Here is a 20,851-nt window from a genome sequence, read left to right on the forward strand (position 1 = left end):
TGCGCTCTCAAACTGCAGCAAATTTTGGGGTACCTAGGTTCAAACTGGCGAGAATGGGAGGGAGGTCCTTTTCATTCCTAAGGCCCACTCTCTGGAATGCACTCCCTCCTCACATTCGCAAGGTAGACAACTATGCCAGGTTCTGGAAAAGCATCAAGACCTGGCTTTTCGAGAAATAACTTGAATGATCAGCTCATCTCATACCTCCGTTCAGTGATATGTTTCGGCGCTGGGAAACCCTTTTTGGGTAGCTGTGTGCCATACAAGTGTAAAAAATAAATAAATAAAAATAAAAGTCCAGATCGAGGACTTCTTTCAGGACATACCAACTAAGGCACTAGCTACAGATGCACAAGACTTGTTAGACCTGCCGATTATACAAGATGAGTTAACCACGTCTATTGCAGAGATGGCCACTGGCAAGTCCACGGGTCTCAATGGATTCCTCAGTGAATTCCTCAAAATGCATGCAACGATATTGGGCCTTATATACCTAGCAACTCGCAATGAAGCCCTTGAAAACTGATTTTTGTCTCAAGACTGGCGCTACGCTGAGACCGTAGTTTTTTTTAAACCAGGGCGTCCACCCGAATCATGCTCATCCTATCGGCCAATGTCTCTCCTAAATATGGAAGCAAAACTACTTGCCAAGATTTTAACGAATAGACTAATAAACATATCTCCAGGACTTGATTCATCCAGATCAGGCTGGCCTCATAGAGGGACCCGGCATAACATAGTTGCGATTGCTGCTTGTGATAAATTAGACCGACCTTCAGCCCTCCTCCTAGTTGACATGGATAAGGCATTCGAACCCTGTTAGCTGGTTGTACATTTTCATCCTACTGAGACACCTCAATATGGGGCCTTGATACATTGCCGTGGTGAGATTGCTGTACACTGACCTCACAGCGGCAGTCCGAGTAGCTGGGGCCACGTCAGTGCCATTTCCGATACACCGCAGCACCCGGCAGGGATGCCCTCTCTCCCCCTTGCTATTCGCCCTTGCCATTGAGCACCTGGCCAGTGAGAAAAGATGCCCTTATCCATGGCTTTGAATGTAGACCCAAAATCTCCAACCGCATTACATGATATGCAGATGATATCCTGTTCTTCCCTACAGACCCTCAAAGATCAGGCCTTAGGATACTCTAAGTAATGCGCGTCTTTTGCAAGACATTGGGCTGTATATGAATACCTCTAAATTGCAGCTGTGGGCAAGAAAAGGGACGATGGGTGAAGGCCACTCGGCAGAGGGGCAAATGAGGGTGACATATGGCTTTACGTATCTGGAAGTATAAGTCACAGACAATGTGGGAACGCAACCTAGAACCAGCGACGTGAAATACTGGTCAACCCTTCCCTTGTCCCTCTACAGAAGATCAGCCATCTTTAAGATGGTCTCTCTACCCCGGCTCTTATACCAACTCCAATCGCACCCATACCTAATCCCTGTCTCATGGTTTCGCTAAATTAATGCGATTATGGGGTGCTTCCTATGAGGAGGAGGCACAGCCAGGGTGGCACTACACACTTGCATGCAATCCACATATGTTAGAAGCTTTGGTTCTGCTGATATACAATTCTACCATCCTGCAGCACATCTCCAGATAATAACCAAATGGTGGTATGGGTCCCGTGAGGACCCCTCATTTCAAGTTGAACAATGGATTATTGGTGAATACGCAGTACATTCATTTCTTTACAGTAGGGTTGACCCCAAACACCTTCCCCTGGCACCAATAGTAGTAATAAGGACCTGGATACAAACTCTACGCCGCATGGGATGGTGGAACCGCCTTACGCGTGAAACTCCACTGTGGCAGAACTGTTTGCTTCCGCAAGTTGCAGACCTTCGGGGGTTCTGAGACTGGGACTATATAGGCATATCAACCCTCGGAGATGTCATTAAAGGGACTAGCCTGAAATCCTTTGGCGACCTCCAAGGATAATTCACCATGCCACATACTCAATTTTTCAAATACTTACAGCTGCAACGTGCCCTTCTTCCCTTCATAGAGGACCTAATACACATATCAGAATTCAGCCCCTTTGAAGGCAAACTCCTTATAGGAGACTTGAAGGAACCCAAAATATCCAAAATATACCAAACTCTTGTCTTGTCTTGAGCCCGTGTTGACCCTTTGTGTGGCCCCCACCATTGTGCTTGTGGTGGTTGGCTACTCGAAGCACCATCTTGCTTGGGGTCCAGTATAGTGCAGCCTGCCATAAGCAGCAACGTCTCTTCGCGACATCTCACCATCTGGAATTTGAACGTAAGATCGGCGGTCAAGCATTATCAGGATATTGCTGATCTTATGGACAATGACCCCCCTGACATCTTCTGTCTGACAGAGACATGGCTGCAGGATACCGATTCTACTGTATTGAATTTGGCGCTCCCCGCGGAGTATTCCATCTACACGCTCAACCGCTCTTCGAGAGGGGGTGGAGTCGCTCTTGCAGTTAAATCTTGTTATCCTTGCGCCTGGAGAGTGCAGAACATCACGGGATGCGAGAGCGCCCTGTTCAAGGTTGCAGTTACATCGCATTTTACCATGTCAGGATTGCTTATTTATCGCCCACCTGGTAGTTCTGTGGCATTTAGGGAGGCTCTTCCCGAGGCAGTTAGTTCACTAGCAGTAGGGTCTGCCAATTTTTCTATCATTGGAGACTTGAATCTCCATTTTGACACTCTGTGTCTTTCTTCAGTGGGAGGGATGGTGGCGGATCTCGAGGCCCTTCAACTGTTCCAGCTGGTCTCGGACCCCACTCATAAGGGTGGCCACATTCTGGACCCCTTTTTCTCCAACTTAGAGGGGGCTACAGTGGCCCCCCCTCTCCCCCTGACCTGGTCAGACCACTCGCTCGTGACTATCTACTGTCCTCTTATAGAAGCCCCACTTAAGGCGCCACTGCGAGCTATGCCCAGACGGCGCTGGAGCAAACTTAAGGCGGAAGATCTCCATCGCCTTCTCACTGATGATCCTCTGGGTGCAGTGGAGAACGTGGAATCTGGTTATGACTATTTCTGCGGATGGGTAACCAGAGCCCTCGACTCCCTTATCCCGATGGTTTCCAGTAAGTGTGGCCTCCGCGCCCCCAGCCCCTGGTATGATGGCAATCTGAGGGCTCTAAAAAGTGTCTGTAGACGTGCAGAGAGAGACTGGAGGAAGAGGTATGACAGCAGCAAAAAAAACCTGTATATGGCTGCGGTTAAGTCCTATCACCGCGCGGTCTGTAGAACCCGGGCGGCATATTACGCTCTGGAGTTTCGCAGCAGTGGGAATCCTGTTAAAACCATCTTTAAGGCCCTTAAAGACCTTGTGGCTAGGAAGCCTGCCGGCAATTCCATCAGCTCCAATACCCATTGTGAAGCGCTGGCGGCTTTCTTCCTGGAGAAGGTCCAGACCATCTATAGGGCCTTCCCCACCACTGCACAAACCAGTACGGGGCCACCCATCCAGCAGGATCAGGTGGTGCTAGATTCTCTCCCCTGTCTCTCTTTGGAGTCTTACACGGCATTGGCCCTTCGAGTCAAGTCTGGGTCGCCTGTTGACCCGCTCAAGCCACCAATGTTCAGAGACCAGACTTTTGCTCGCCCGGTCTGCGACTTAATCAACATGTCGCTATCATCTGGCCAGGTGCCTTTGAAATGGAAGCATGCGGTAGTTATGCCCATTTTGAAAAAACCATCTCTCGACCCCTTAAAATCGGAGAACTACCGCCCGATTTCGCTTCTCCCGTGGCCAGCCAAACTCGCGGAGGTGCATGTTAACACCGCCCTCACTGATCATCTGTCGCGTGCCAACATTCTGGACGACACCCAGAATGGTTTTCGGGCCGGCCACAGTACGGAGACAGCATTGTTATTTATGGTCGAGCACCTGCGGGCAGTTCTGGATGCAGGTCAAACGGCGGCGCTTGTTTTGTTAGACCTAAGCGCCGCCTTTGACACGGTCTCCCATGAAATTCTCCTGCAGCGGCTGGAGGAGATAGGGGTGACTGGCACTGCACACCAGTGGTTTCGTTCGTTTCTCAGGGATCGTTCCTTCTGTGTGGCGTCCCCGCCCTATCAGTCCAAATGTCATCCTCTGTCTCTTGGGGTTCCGCAGGGTTCCTCGCTGAGTCCCACGTTGTTTAACATCTACGTGAGGCCGCTGGCTGAGGTGGTGAAGCTCTGTGGTATGACCATGGTGTCATACGCAGATGATACCCAGCTAGCGGTCACGATCAGCGGGGACTCTGGGGTGGATGCCCCAAGATTCAGAGAAGGACTTAGGGCGGTGGCTGGTTGGATGACGTCCAACTGTCTCCAACTTAACGCCAAAAAAACGGAGGTGATGGTCTTTGGGAAGCGGACGGACCTTTGGGGAGATACCTGGTGGCCCCCTGAGTTGGGTCCCACCCCCACTCCGGTTGCGGAGATCAAAAATCTTGGTGTCTGGCTGGACCCTTCCCTCAACTTTGTTGGTCACACTAAAAGGACGGCGGCGTGCTGCTTTGGCATCTTGCGCAATCTGCGACCTGCCCTTAAATATTTTGATGCCGCAACCCGTCAACTTGTGGTACAAGCAACGTTTTTGGCTCGGCTGGACTATGCCAGCTCCCTTTTCATAGGGTTAAACCAGGCCGAGCTAACCCGACTTCAAAGAGTGCAGAACGCAGCGGCCAGAGCAATCGTAGGTCTTCCTAGGTTTTGCTCGGCCGGTCCAACCTTGCGAGCCTTGCATTGGTTACCCATTAGGCAGCGGATCCATTTTAAAGTACTGTGCATATCTTTCAAGATTCTGAAGGGCCTACCGCCTCCCTTACTGTGCCAACTTTTGTGCTCTTACATCCCGGGCCGCACTTTGCGTTCGTTGGACCAAGAACTAGCGGCAGCCCCTCGGTTCAAACTCAGTCGGGCGGGGGGTCGCTCTTTTAGGGTGCGGGCAGCCGCGCTCTGGAACGCTCTCCCCTTGAAACTCCGGACCCTTGGCGACTTGCTTACCTTCCGCAAGGCCGCTAAAACCCTTCTGTTCTCTGAGTTATGTTAAAATCCATACCCCCATTTTTAAATAATATTTTCTGTTTTCTGTTGTGTTGTGTTCGCCACCTTGTCGGTGCGCCGGGACGCTCCTTCGCTGGAGCAGCCGTGCGCAATACAAATAGCCTTAACATAACATAACATAACATAATAGTCCCACAACCCTTGATACGCTCAGGGCTGCATTGGAGGCTGACATAGGGCCTGTGGATGATGACGACTAGGCGGAGGCATTGCAATCCCCCCCCCGTGAGGCTGCAATTCCCACCACGCTTCGCTTTATCCAGTTCAAATACCCACACAGGGTATATTATACCAGATCCAGACTGTGGAAAGCGGGGGTGATAGCTTCATTGCACTGCCTCAGCAGCCATTCGGAGGAAGACACCCTCATACATACGATATGGACATGCCCGGTAATTGAGCGCTTCTAGCAGGAGGTGCTGACGTGCCTAGCAGAGGTTCTAGCATGGCCGCTTCTGAGATCTCCCAAATTCGTGTTTCTAGATAGCACTGGGGGCATAGGTGGGAATAAAAATAAAAGGCATCTTTTTTTCTTGGGCCTCACCTTAGAGAAATGTGACATTGCTAGGCAATGGAAGGCAGTAAATGCACCCTGATTATCGCAGTGGAAAGCTAACCTAGATTACACAATGGACTTGGAACTTCCGGTTTTTATAGTCCTGGGCTTCCCACAAAAGCACACCAAGATTTGGACAAGGTCGGCCAGCTATAGATGCATTCCCCTTAAGACATACAAGGTAACAGATGGTCATACAGTTGAAACAGAAACAGTACTAAGATGATTATATGTACAAGCTATAAAAGGGCCTGATCAACGTGATACGAGACCTAGAGTGTACATACAATAGCATGTTGGGTACTACTAAAAATAGGTAACTACCAGTGTTGTGGTATTTAAAGTTTATGTTGCTCTTAAACTATGTAAAATAAAATGGCGACTAATGATTTAATTGTGTCATTTTACCATGAGGTACATGTTTCATGTCATTTAAATATCCTGTATCTCTATCAAAATCAATAAAATATGTTTTTAAAAAAAAAAAAGAGGAAGAATCCGGAGGATGCACAGCACTATACAGGTAACTACTGTTATCCAGAATAGGACATACCTGACCCTCCATAACCGCAGTAGTACGATCTTCAAGGAGGAATAGTATCCTTGATGTGTTTAATGATTCCAGTAATGGAAAAAACATATCTGGAAGTGTAAGTCGGGGACACAACAGAGAGGCAGTGTGACCATACACATAGGGCATGCATGTATGTAGTTGGTTGTGCTCCAATTTTTAAAATAAACAACTCTGATACGCAGTTCCTGGTTCTGCAGATTAAAACAATTGGCCAGATGTACAACTGTTTTTAGCGCTCGGAAAATCGAGCTGTTTGCGACCACTAAAAAGGGCTGTAGCATGTACAACCCCTGTTTTGCGAGTCGGTAACCTATTACCGACTCGCAAAATAGGGTTTACCAGTCGGTACTAGGAAGGGGCCTGCCAAGGGTTGTCCCTTCCTAATAGCGAGTCACAAGGCCATGTACAATTGTTATGCAATCGCAAATGCGGTTGCAAAACGATTGCAGTTTACCACCTACTTCAAGTCGGTGGTAAGCCAGTCACAAAGTGGAAAGGGTCCTAAGGGGACCCCTTCCCCTTTGTGGCTGACAGTGAAAACATTTTTAAGAGCAGGAAGTGGCACCACGGACCACTGCCTACTCTTAAAACAAATGTTTCATTTTCCATTTGTAAATGCATCCGGTTTCCTTTAAGGGAAAGGGGGTGCGTTTTCTCTTTTTTTTATTGATTTATTTAAAAAGTAGTCACAGACATGATGGTCTGCTGACCCCAGTAGGCCACCATCCCTGTCAGTATTGGTCATTCCCAATGGGTCGAATATTGTGACCTGCCTCATGAATATTGATGAGGCAGGTTATTTGCGACCCCATTGGGAATCGCTAAATGTGTATGAGACCCATTAGTACATTCCATTTTGCGAGTCCCAAATCGCAGTTTGCAACCCACAAAACTAAATGGTCGTACATCTGGCCCAATGCCCATTAATTGATATTTTAAAAACTATGGTACACTACAAGCGTTAGATGTGTTGCAAGATGTAAACTGGTGAGTTAATGGCGCAAATGTTTTTCTTATGTTTGGTCTTTATCGCATCCATTGCTGAAGACTGCCCTTTAGTAATGGACTATGGTATGTGTTGGTTCCATTAATGTGATACCCAACAAATCCCAAATTGTTCAAGCTACTTGTATCTTCCACAACTGTACCTTTTTGTTCTTCAGGTATGAAAATTTTGAAGACCCCCTTGGGACCATTGACAAATTCCACTACGGGACTCACTATTCCAATGCCGCTGGAGTGATGCATTACCTCATGCGCGTAGAGCCTTTTACCACACTCCATATCCAGCTCCAGAGCGGCAGGTATCAACTATAGCCATGACACTGTGTATTTACTTTTTCACTACATAGCTGTCTATCATTATACAAATGTGGCATTTTCTATGACTAGCCATGACTGTTTTTGGTTTTCTGATGTGTTCATATGAATATTTGCTATGAATATAAACTATGTCTAATGGTAATGCGGATCCTGTTTTTGCCTCCTTCAGATTTCCCTCTACCCATACCTGCTTGCTTGATCTTGTGTCAGCAGGAGAACCTCAGCTTAGGCCTGAGAGAATAATAGTAGCATCCATGATTTACAACATTTAAATGGTGCAAGCCAGATTCGTTATTATTAAGACCTCTACTAGCAAATCAGGATTCCTTAAACCATAAGTAAATAGCCCTAAGGTTCATTTGTTTGAACAGAAATTCATTAAAAAACACCTGTTTTTCAAGTTGAAAAAATGTTTTTAATATTTTTATTGTTGCATGTTGGATCCAGTATGAGAGCCATAAGTCATATAGCAATGTGACAAATACTAGGAGTGTTTCAACTGTGCATAATCAATTAGCTCAGTAAATACCATTTTAAAAATAAAGAGAACAAACAATATCAAAACAGCTTTTTGAGCTAAAGTGTCTTGTAAAATTATTTTTTGTAAATTTGATTAAACGGGTTTCTGTTAACATAAAGACAACTAACATTGCAGCATAGCTCATTTTGTACATACATGTACATCTTCCAACGTGCAGTATATGTCAGGGTAGAGTAAGAGGGCAAAACCGGTATCAAGGGCCTGAGAGACCGAGTCATCCGCCGTATTTTTTGAAGGAGAAGGGGACTGCAGGGGACTTTTAATCTGTTTTCCTGCCTGCAGCGGTGGGGAATGGAAACAGATTAAGGTTTTGCTCCTGTCCAGAGGGACCAGTATAAGTAGCTGCTCCCTGTAGGCGGGGGCAGTGCCAGCTCCTGAAGGATGTTGGGGAAAGGCTGAGGACGTTGGGTCCTTGGGGCTCCCCCACAGTCCCCAACAAGGGCACCAACATTAGTGTGGGCCACAAGGGCAGGGGTCCCTGGGGCCGATAACAACTCGGGGAAGGAGGGCTGTGTGGCCCACCTCCCCTTTATTTTAAGGAGTGGCCCGGGGAGGTGGGGCACCCAGGGCCATAATAGGCTTTCGGTCCACCTCCCCTTTTAATATATATGGAGGGGCCCAGCGAATGGGGTTGCCAGTGCCACAATAGGCTCAGGGAGTGGGGCCACTCGGACCCCCTCCCCTTTAAATTAAACAATTGGCCCTGGGGGATGGGGTCCCCAGTGCCTAAAGAATCTTGTGGGGGTGGGGGGCGCATGTGTCCCCTCTCCCCTTAAAAATATATATGGCCCTGGGGGATGGAATCCCCAGGCCCAGGTGAGGCTCGGGAAGGGGCCCCATGACCACTCTTCCCATAAAAAACAAACACAGAAGGCCCCCAGGGTCTAATAAGCCTCGGTGAGGGGGTCCGTACTATGCACTGCTAATTACCCCATATATTACCTCACTCATGAAATCTTCCAATGCATCATTGATAATATCACTGCAACATTTGAAGATGAGAAAACTGCATGACGGGCGCACGAGTAATAGATGCTTGAGATAACTATAACTGGTGAATTTCTGTGGTTTTTAGAGTTTAAAACGTTGTTACTGAACATTTCACCATTAACGTTACTTTCAACTTTGGTTTTTTCAGTGATACATATTCAATAAAAAAATAAAGGTTAAAACATAGTTATAGTTAGGGAAATTGTATTTATTCTCTTCATACAAACCAAACTTAAATGAAGCAAACACAAGTTATAGTTATAAGTTAAATGTCTAATGTACGCACCTCATTTAAATTGCTATAACTTTATTTCTTCCTTTTGATACAAACCAAACTTAAAGTACACACAAAATTAAAATGTAAAAATTAGTTACACCTGAAATGTATGCACCAGCTTCACATTATTATAACTAGCGCTCACACAGCCACTATACCATGTACTGTGTTATCAGAAATGATGGAATTTGAGATGTCATAAATGTTATAAATGCTATGAATTCAGATAGTATCGGTGATGTAATATGAAAGGGTATAATTAGTGTTTGGTAGAGTGACGAATTCTAGTTATTGCTGTCGCCAGACCCTATTCACCTCAAGGACATGGGCTACCACTTCCGCTTGCATCTCCTGTGTGTGTTGCCTTGCATGCTGAGGGCTCACTCCAACTGAGTCCGGGATTCACAGCCCCCTCTGCCATTACTGTAGTATTGCACAACAGCACTCAAGCTTCTAGACTCACATGCCCGATATCACGCCCCTTCACTGCAGCAGCAGTATGTGTAGATTGATGTGCACGTCAACAAGCGAGCGATAAATAAATACAAACTTTTTTCCTACTCTATCCTTCTGCTCTCATTCCAAATCCAAATAACTGACTAACCTATCCACCACTTAAAATGTACTTGCATGTTTCACTATACTAATTCAACACTAGTCCTCTGTGGGTCCCGGAGTAGCGTGCTACCCGCCGAAAAAGCGCTCAACGCCTCGTCAGGGGTAGTAAGCGCTATATAAATGCAATTACAATACAATACAATACAATGAGGAGCAGAGAGAAAGCTTTCATTGGGGGTAACGGAGGATCACCAACAGAACACAGCTACTTCTTTTTACTGCTTGCCAACTGACTCCTCATTCTCTCTCCAGCTTGGCCTGACGTTAAAACTCTGACACCATTTCCTCTGGTTGGTAATGTGTTTCTAGCAGAGGGGTCAAGAGACAAACAAACGGGCTGGAAAAAAAGCAAGTTACCTATGGTAGTAAACCATCTTTTTTAAATCCAAGGCTTCTTTAGAATAATAATTATTAACAGTCACATGATGCCCCCTGGGCTCCACACCCAAACCGAATCCCCCACTGGACTAAAAAGTATTGGCACTGCCGCCATTGTGGGCAAAGGTGTAGAACAACTATCAAAGCTCTACTAGTGGGCAGCCATTTTGGCTCTGTCAAGCCCCTCCTTGAAACTCTTTTGTTTGCCCTAGCATTCAGAGAAAGCATTGCCTAGCACAACTAGCAGTGTGCTGGAAGAACACATGTGCATATTGCTTTTTACTTTTAAAGTCACCAGACAGGTTTTAAAGTGAAAAGACAGGTTTCATTCTCTTACTTGGTAAGGTAATCTCTAAAAAATGTTGTGTAGAGAAACAGACCAAGCAAAATCAGTAACCACTTCTATTTTTACCTTGTTATTATACAGATTTGACTGCGCAGATCGCCAGTTCCACTCTATTCCAGCCACCTGGCAGGCACTTATGGATAATCCGAATGATGTTAAGGAGCTTATTCCAGAATTCTTCTACTTTCCAGAGTTCTTGGAGAACCAAAATGGTAGGTACAAAATATAGTCTTGCATTAATGACAATAATATGACTCTAGTCTATTATTGTTTTGCACTCAATAGGTTGTTACTAGATATTTTCAGCAAACGTTTTGCCATTTGTGGTTAGCATGTAGTCACTAGTCTGATTAACATTAAGTAACCAAAGACGAACGTTAGAAATTGGTTGCTACTTTCCGTCCATTATTGTTTCCTAACCCAAATGTTTTGATTTTGTCTTGGGGGCCTTATTGCTGCACATCTTAACGGGACAAGGTTTTACATGGATTCTATTTCTGGGTGGTTTCTTTTAAACCATTCCAGATATCAAAATTGAACCACTTAATTTTCACTGCCATAAATAAGTCAAGAACAGATTTCATCCATAGTTTAGGATGGGTATTGTCAGCAGAAATAAAGCAATTGTGATATAAGTCCACCTGATTTTCTCAGAGGCTACAGAAAAGACTGAACTAAAGTAGAACACATAAGAGGGGTGATATGTTAATTGCATCCTGTTCTGAGAAAATGGGAGAAGGAAGGGTGAAATGTAATCTGCCAATATTATTCATCATAAAAACATGATGATTTTTTTTCTTCAATAGATAGCTCATCTGCAAGTTCCTTATCTAGGAAACAATCCCAGTGCACTAAAGTTATATACCAGCAGAGTCTGAATAACAGTAACAACCAGCTGACCACATTAGTACCTGCTCAAGTATCACACAGCCAAAACAGAAATCGCTCCTCGAGTCCTACTCCAAGTATTGCAGTTTAGTGGGCATATGTACTGAAGCCCTCATAGCTGGCTGACAAACACCAAGAATTGACAAACATGGGGGATAACTTGGCAGAAGGGTAAAACGGCCATGCAGGATAAAATGGCCATCTGATCTTCGAACTCCACAGAGTGAGCCACAAGTCCTGGAAAAATGTTCTGCATGCATGCCATAACAGATGAAAAATACAAGTACATAAAGGAGACCACAGCGTAGCGGCAGAGAAAGAGCAAAGCAGCACCCTGCCCCTACAAGAATGTAAGATAGGAGCAGGGCCTGAAACACTGGAACGCTGCAGCGCCCGCCTTAGATAAGAAATGCCATGAATGTGCTAAGTAGGAGCAGCAGCAGAGGGCTGTGAAAATACCACAAGAGAAGAGAATTCAAAAGCAGTGTGGTGGTAAGAATCCTGCAGAAGACGTGGGATCAGATGGGGAGAAGGATCACCTGAAACATGCCCAAGGCATAAACTAAAAGAGGCTGCTTTGGGTTAATTGGCAGCTGCACTGAAGTGTCTGCTAAGGGAGCTGCCAGGCAGGGGAGAAAATGGTGCTAGAAGAAAGGACTGACAGAGAGAGAGTGAGAGACACTGGGTTCAGACACTCTACTGCTTCCACAGAGTTGACAGTCTACTGCTTCCACAGAGTTGGCTCTCCCTCAGCAGGCAGTAGGGAACTGTACCTCTCCTCACTGCCCACATGAAGAAGCATAAGACTTTTTCCATCACTTTATAAAGACTCAAGGCCCCAGATAGTATCAAACAGATGCATTGGTTCTGTGATCTTATAAGTGGGCAGTTTTTATAGTTCTGTCAGCCATTCCTGATAAGTTGGCGTCCTAGGAGAACAGCAGTGCCGGAGTATACAGATCTCTGCAACCATGAGAGCTGTTGACATCTATCTTCACCACTGCAAGGTGGTACTTTCTATGTCCATAGAGCACAGTGTATTTAGCTTAGACCAGGAAGTGGACCGAGCTAATAAGATGCATTGTGCTCCATATTTCACGCCAATACAGGATGAATTGCAGGCATGTTCACAATTTATGGTATAGGTCACATCCCTCCCCAGCACACATCCAGCAAGTATCAATCTAGCCTTGCCTAATTTATGCGAGGATCTGTACCAGTTGTTGAGGATCCGGAATTAGGAGTACTTCAGACAGGCTTCTCACAAGGTGCGGTCATGCTTAGACATAAGTTCTGACCAATTTTCATCTGAATAAACTAGCGCTAACCGCTTCTGCCTATGGTCTTAAAGCTCCAGCTGCGTAACTTTCGAGTTTGAGTTGTCAACGAGAATCTGGTACAAGTTGGAAACAGCTCCCCTGGGGGTTCCCCACTTTTGTATACAGCCCAGATATGGGGATTCGGGGAAGAGATATGGGTGCTTGACCAATTTGTCCATACAACAATTAAGTAATTTCCCGTATTGCCAAAGTTGTGAGTGGGGCAATATCAAATTGTCTCTAAGTGCTTCAAAGAACTGAACGGTATTACCAGTAAGGATGGTGTACGGGTGCCTTCGTCAAGATAATGAATGAGCTTTGTTGAACGGATACATGTCATGGATGAGGGAGGTTTTGAGCCCTGCCTCAGGACAGGACAGGATGGGGAAGATGGCTTGGTCTGTGGCTTCCAGCTCATAGTACTGAGTACTTTGTATATCTGATAGAGACATTGAGCCACATATTCCTTATTTTATCTGGATCCGAAGATTTTTCTTTGAGCAATACCCCTGCGTGCCTGTAGATGGCATCAGTCAGCTTCGTGTGACATCATCCGCGCCGGAAGTGACGTCTGCGTCGGCTTTATAGACACCACCTCGGCGCACTGACGTTAGTTCATTTTTTGCCGCTCCAGTCAAGCGCTGATCTATGAAGAGAGCTACACTACTTTTTGACAGGATTTTTTGACTTTTTGTCGACCCCTTTTTTGGTGTGTAGGATGACCTCTAGGAGGAGTTTGGGGTTCAGGCTGTGCGGTGCCTGTCATTGCGTCATGTTGGTGACTGATTCCCTTTTGGTCTGCCTGTGGTGTCTAGAGTGTAACTACGACTCCAAGTTGTGCTTCAACTGCCGGGCTATGACACTGAATGCTTTGAGGGTGCGGTGCCTGAAGCTGCTTGTGGCCCGGCAGTTGACACCATACCCGACTCCTAGGAGATCAATATCCCGGTCGAGAGGAAGGTCCAGGTACCGCTCCAAGAGTACCAAGATTGTTTGGGCATTCAGGTAAGAGGCACAAAAAACATAAGAACTCGTAGCGTGCTTCAACTTTTCCCCATCCATTGGCTGAGGCTGCATTCAAGGCCTCGTTCTCCGGAGCCTGAGCTGAATCCACGCCTCTGATTCTTTCCGGGAGCCGAAGTGACCCTGGCTCAAATTAAGGAATTCTATGAGGCCATGGCCCTCATTTTATGAGCTGCCTAACCCCTCCGGTGCACCTTCGTACCCCGCATGGTCAGTGGGGCCCATTGGGTTTTTCACTGACAGCTCCGGAACCCGGGCTGATGGCCCTCCCATGGATCCGGAAATGGATCCAGGCTGACATCAGTCATACCACTGCGACCTTCCCTGGAGCCAGTACCGGAGCCGTCGGCACCCACTAGCGACGCAAGCCCTATTCTGATTCCCGACAACACGAATCCGCGAACGACGCCGATTGCGGCGCTGACAGGATCAACAGGTCCTAGGTAGTTTCCTGACCCCTTATTCTGGAGTTCAAGGATTGGGAGAAGAATGGGAGGGGTCACTGGACCCTTTAGAAGACCAGCCTTCTTAACAGGATATGGACTGGTATGAGGAATGGGGTGAAGCCAGCGAACCTGGATACCTCTCCAGATACTGGCATGCTTTCTCCCCCCACCGTGGCAAGGGAGGAGGAAGCATCTTACGCAATAGCGGTGCATAGGGTGGCTGAGGCCCTTGACCTCCTGTTACCCTCATTGGCGGTCAAAACTAACATCTTGATGGAGGTGCTACAGCTGGGAGCTTCTTCGTCGGATCCCTTGTTTCCTTTTAATGAATCCCTCAGGGACATCTTTCTGGGAACATGGTCCAAACCCAGCACAGGGGCTCCTGTGAACAAGACGATCATCCGCCGCCACCACTGCCCTGCCCCGGGCAACCCAAACGACCTCACTACCCACCCCACCGAGACATCATGGTATTCCAAGCCGCTAGCTCCCATGGCACATTCCCTGCCGCTCTCCCAAACAGATAATCCATGAGGCTGGACATTTGGGGCAAGTAAACATTTTCTTCCACCCGCCTTGCATTGCAGTCGGTGAACACTGCATGCTTATTGGACCGTTATTCCCACTTTCTGTGGGAAATGATTGCTCAGTGTTCGGCCATCCTCTCCGAAGCCATAACAGATGCAGCAAAGTTCACCATTCGATGGGGCTTAGACACGACCTACTCGCTAGGCAGAGCAATGTCTACGACTGTGGCCGTTAGACGTCACCACACCGAGCTAAGTCCTTCTGGCTTTTCAGGGGATGACCAGGCTTCGCTCATGGACATGCCCTTTGATGCCCTTCGGAGATAAGACAGATACAGCACTGGAACACTTTAAGGACTCATGGGCTACGGCCAAGTCCTTGGGCCTCTCAGCTGCCTCCTGTCTGCCTTTCTCTCCCTTTGCGGCTAAATAAGGTGCATTCAACCACACCAGCCCTACCCCAGCCACCAAGCCACGCAAGTTTCACAGCCCCTGCGGGATGAGGGCACATTTCATTCCGACCTCGTGGTCTGGTAGCCAGAGGTCCGGTCAAGCCTCCAACCCTGTCCGCTTCAGCCTCCTAACTCTCCTAGGCTTGCCCCTCAAGAACATAGGTGTCCATCTGGTGGCAGGATCTGCCATCAGCTCCATCAATGGTGAAACATTACTTTGGAGAGTTTATTCGGAGGGGCTACTCCATCCTCTTCAAGATCATCCCTCCCTCCATCCTTTGATCAACTGTCATCTACTTTTGATCCAGGAGGAAGTAATGGCTTTACTGGCCAAGAGAGACTTAGAGAGGGTTCTGGCCAGAAGTGGGCTGTGGTTGCTATTCCTGCTACTTTCTGGTCCCAAAAAAGGACAAGAGCCTTCGTCCTATCCTAGATATACGGGCCTTCAACTACTTCCTAAATATGGAGAAATTCAAGATGCTCACATTGGCTCAGGCCTTGTCTGATGGTAGCGTTGGACTTGCAGGACTCGTATTTTCACATCCACGTCCTGCCTGCCCACAGGCGTTACCTGCGATTTACGGTGGCCCTTGAGGATCTTTCTGTTCACTGTGCTACCTTTTGGCCTTACCAGCGCCTCTCGGGTGTTCACCAATATGATGCTGTGGTCGTAGCTCATCTGCGGCGATCAGAGGTGCCAGTGTTTCCCTGTCTTGACCACTAGCTGTTGAAGATCGGTTCTTCCTAGGCTGTCATCTACCACCTCCAGACTACGGTGGACCTTCTGCATTCACTGGAGTTCAGTATTAAAGTGGCAAAGTCACATCTGACTCCCTCTCAGAAGTTCCCTTTCATCTGAGCCTTCCTGGACATGGTGCAGTTTCGGGCCTATCCCCCCCGAGTTGCGAGTCCAGGATATTCAGGCCATAATACTGATGGTTCAGCCTCTATCCCGGATTTTGGTGAGAATGACTTTGAGGCAGCTTGACCTGATGCCCCCCTGAAACCTGCTAGTGACACATGCCTGATGACATATGCGGACTCTGCAGTGTGACCTGAAGTTCCAGTTGGCGCAGCAGCAGGGAAAACTCATTAAAATGGTCCAGATCTTGGAAGGAACTGCAAGAGATCGGCAGTGGTGGCTGACGAACCGTGATTGGATCAGAGGCAGACCCTGCTCCCTTCTCCATCCAGATCTCACAGTAGTGACAGAGGTGGAGATCAGAGGTCTCTGGTGTCCGGCAGAATCAGGACCACAAATCAACATGCTGGTGCTTCGAGTGATCCAATTGGCATTGAAAGCTAGATTAAGTGTTCACAGACAAAACCACCGCCGTATAGTACTGCAACAAAGAGGGGTCATGGACTGTTTGTCAAGAGGCCCTGCATCTCTGTACATGGATGAAACAGCAAGGCATATCCCTGATGATTTAACACCTGGCAGGTTCCCTGAACACCAGGGCGGACAAACTCAGCCATCAATGCCTGACAGATCACGAGTGGTGTCTTCAACTATGTAGAGGTCATTTCCTATTTCCTGAACCACAGCTGTGATAGTCCAGAGGGCCCTGCTGTTCACTGGTTTCTAATGGGAGGTTTGAAGCATCCAGATGTGAAGAAACAATAGATTTTAAGGACAGAGAGCGAGATGGGGCAACATGGATGGATGGGTAAGGCGAGAGAGCAAGAGAGAAAGGAGAGAGAGAGATGAAGACACAGATGTGAGTGGGTAAGGTGAGAGAGAAGGAGGGAGAGAGATGGAGGAGTAAGATGTGGGAGCAAGAGAGAGGGGGAGAGATAAGACATTCGGGTGGGTAAGATGAAAGATAACTAGAGAGGGAGTGAGATATTGTGTGACAAGGATGGGTGGCTTAAGTAGGGAGATGGCGAAGTGGGATTAAAAGACAAGGGGATGGGTAAGGTGAGAGAGACACAAAGAGGATGGAGAGAGAGATGAGGCGGCAAGGGATAGGGAAATGTGAGAGAGAAAGAGAGAAAGAGAGAGGGAGAGATTGAGAGACATGGGTGAACTGGTAAATTGGGATGGAAACAAGGAGGATGGTAGATCAAGATTTTGAGAGAGAGAGAGAAACACTTAGAAAGATAGCATGAAAAAGTGAATGAATGAGAGACCGGGAAACAGGATGTACTGAGAGATAGAGACATGCATCAGCTAGAATAAAATGTCTGCACAGAGCATGGGAGGTTGAGTGGGGAGCTGGAACGAGGTGTGACAACTGAGAGTCAAAAGCACAGAGCCACTGCATGTTTCTTCCAAATACTGTACCCAGGCAGAATCTGATTGTACGGCAGAGTTTTTATTGCGGTTTTCGGTTTTATCAGGCATATACAGCCAATGATATAGAAGTTCACCACCTATCTTTTGCGAGCTAATTTGTTGAAACTAATTGGTGCATTGCAGTTTTATAGATGTAGTTCTCTGGTGCGAGCTTGTAGAAGGACTCTCACATATCATTCCATGCACACAGAACACGATTAACAGCACATAAAACCACACAGCGAGATAGACACCACACAACACAAATGCAAGCGGAGTCAGCATCAAACGCAGACCCGTGCACACACTTACACACAGAGGAGCACTCATATAACCCAAAAATACACACTGACTTAAGGCAATAATTCACGCGCTCACACAGAGAAGGCAATAAGAGCGTACTTACAAAGAGACGCACATTCGTCAACAACAAATGTAAGCACATCACAAACAGACACTAACACTATGCAATAAACACAATCACATTCCCTTCCCGAGGAGACAATAATCTTCCTTTCTCTCTCTCTGTGTGCCCTCCCTTTGCCCCACAGGTTCCTATGAGGGTTTGCACCACAGACCATGCACTGGTGTCACCTGAAGTGATGTTTTTTTATTGGCCCGGGACAGAAAGCTTGCTCTCTATTACCAAAAATGGCAGCTGCGCAGAGGGTGGAGCACAGTGACCTGGATTGTTAGGAGAAGGCTGTGGGAGTGACAGAGCCCTCTAATGGGAGGTTTGAAGCGTCCTGTTGGTCTGTGATATGTGCGTCCATGTTGTGAAAGTAAAAGGGGGCGCCGTGCTGAAACACTAAGCATGGCACCCGGGGTGGGACGGGGATGATGGGTTGAGAGTCACAGGAACCATTGTTAAATGTTTGCGTCCGTGTTGTAAAAGTAAAATCGGGCGCCGTGCTGAAACATTAAGCTCAGCGTCCAGGGGCGGGACAGGGATGACGGGCTGGGAGCCAGGGGTGCCACTGTTAAATGTGTGCACCCGTGTTGTGAAAGTAAAAGCGGGTGGCATGTTAAAGATAAAGCACGGTGTGCGCTCTGGAAGAAAATGGTACATGATGGCCCCTCACGTCCTGCAGCTTCATTTGAGTGTTGGAAGTGGTGAAACATAAGGCGTGCCCACAGACCTTTAATAAAACCTGCTGAGGAGCAATAAAAGTAAAAGGTTCAGTCCTCATGGGAAGTTACAAAAGTAGAAGAGGCTGTACTAAGGAGGGACTACTAAGTCTATTCATGAACCAAAAGCAACCATTTAGAAAGTACAGTAACAGGAGCCAATTGAAAAGATGAGTGGAAAATGGGTGGAGCTTTAAGCCCATACCTGAATAAAGAATGCTTGAAGAGAAGCGCAAGCACTGCCTAGGCAAGACCTAAAAAGTGGACCTCAGAGATCAACTCATCAGTACACTTCTGCACCTGTGGACTCAGTAAGAAGTACTGCTGTGCTTCTGAAAGCACTGCTACTCTGCTGGACTGCTGCTCTGCTGGACTGTTGCTTTGCTGAACTGCTGCCCTGCTGTCCTCATGCCTGAAAGAGGAGACCTGGACCTGCAACTTCATCTTGAACCCAGGGCCTGCTAGAGTGACTCCAAGGGCTAGTCTGCTGGCCTCCTGATCTCAGCCTCAGGGACATAAAAGGCTCCCCAACTTTGTGCACCAGCACCTGAACTCAGCCGAGGTGAGTTCCTGACCTCCAGGTGGTGCCCCTCAGGATCTGGATGCTTGGCGTGCCATCAGATAGCTGTATTGAAATTTCTCTTTCAGCCCACGGACGGGCCCATCTGCACCAAGACCTTGCCACCTGCATCACCATTCAATGCAAAGCTCCGGCAACCGCCTCTTCACGCTACAGCATCGACTTCTCACTGTGGCCGCAAGTGCAAAGCTCCAGCAACGCCTGGCCTACTCTTCATGCTATTCTGGCAGCTTCCTGCGATGCTTTCCCTGGTCCTCGAAGCCCCCTTCACTATGAACGTGACTCCTAGTGCTTATTTGAGAAGGTAACTCTTTCAGAGGGACTAACATGTTTACTGTGGCAGACCTGCGTTCCATTGCGGTTGTTCTGAACTTGTGACTTTGACTTGGTCCAACGTCACCGGATCTCCATAGTTGCCGCTTTTTCGTGCTTTTTGATGCTATTTTCCTTAAAATCTTAAAAAATTAATTACTCCAGTTTTACTGATTGGATTTTGTCCTGTGGTGTCAATAATTTATTAAAATGTACTACATTTTTCTAAATTGGTTTGGGACTTTTCTTGAGTTGTGTTTTCATTTTCTTTTACTGTTTGTGTGCTGCATAAATACTTTACTCATTGCCTCTAAGTTAAGCCTGGCTGTTGTTTGTGCCAAGCTAGTCTGGGTTAAGCACAGGTTAATTTAGTGACTTTTTGTGGTTCACCCTTCAAGGAACTGTGGCTAATATCACTATAGGTAGATGACACCCTGCTATTCGTGAGTAACCCCATAAAGTTGTGATGTGGGTGTTGACGGAATTTGTTCAAGTTTGTGACCTGAAGATTAATTGGGGGAAATTGTGTGTTTTCCCCTAAGGCAGGAACTTCCTCTGTATGGTTGGGCTAGGCTGGGTGCTGCACTTCATTTGGAGCCTGTCTCGTTTAAATACTTAGGTGTAGGTGACTTGGGGAACCTGGGCAAGTCCTTGTCGGTGAAGAGACAATCAATGCCATTTTGGACAGTGCTGCCATTGTCTTCAGTGGGCTGTATCACTATAGCCAAAATGCTAGTGTTTCCTCGGTTATTGTGGCATTTTGAGGCTTGGCCCCCTGCCAAAATATCTTCCTTTTACAAAACTACCCTTGCTCTGCAGTACCCTGGTATGTGGCCTTTGATAAGCGTAGACTGGCGATGGCCATTCATCACTGGATGTGAGTGGTTTAAATGCTACGGGAAGAGTTTGATTTGGGTGGCGGTCAATTCATTGCTTTGGATAATGCTGCAGAGTGACCTGAATCCTATGGGCTGAACAGCTCGGAAACAATGTCATTGTTGACTCATGGGGCGAATAGAAGAGCTGTCAGTGCTTTAAATACATGCTGCCGCCGGCCATTTATTCGGTTATCACACAGGATAAGCAGCCATGGGAGGCTAGTCTCTACAGAGATATCCAATACTTAGTGGACCTGTATGCTGGAATACGTAAAGATAGTCAGCAGAAACCAGCAACTCTAATACAGGCAAATTAACAATGTGCACCAAACTTATTTTGAACTGGCTAGAATTGCCAGGATAT

The 20,851-nt window shown here is 47.1% G+C and overlaps 1 protein-coding gene across 2 annotated transcripts in view; it reads left to right on the forward strand.

Moving 5' to 3' along the window:
- NBEAL1 (neurobeachin like 1) overlaps positions 1-20,851 on the forward strand; it is a 1,045,477-nt gene that overhangs the window by 784,125 nt on the left and 240,501 nt on the right. For both annotated transcript variants that reach the window (XM_078680248.1, XM_078680249.1), the window contains 2 exons: positions 7,347-7,487; positions 10,738-10,868. In XM_078680248.1, the coding sequence (XP_078536374.1) occupies positions 7,347-7,487; positions 10,738-10,868 (272 nt within the window). The remainder of the gene's footprint in view (positions 1-7,346; positions 7,488-10,737; positions 10,869-20,851) is intronic.

Source organism: Lissotriton helveticus, chromosome 3_1, assembly GCF_964261635.1.
Source record: "Lissotriton helveticus chromosome 3_1, aLisHel1.1, whole genome shotgun sequence".
In the NCBI taxonomy this organism is placed as follows: Eukaryota; Metazoa; Chordata; class Amphibia; order Caudata; family Salamandridae; genus Lissotriton; species Lissotriton helveticus.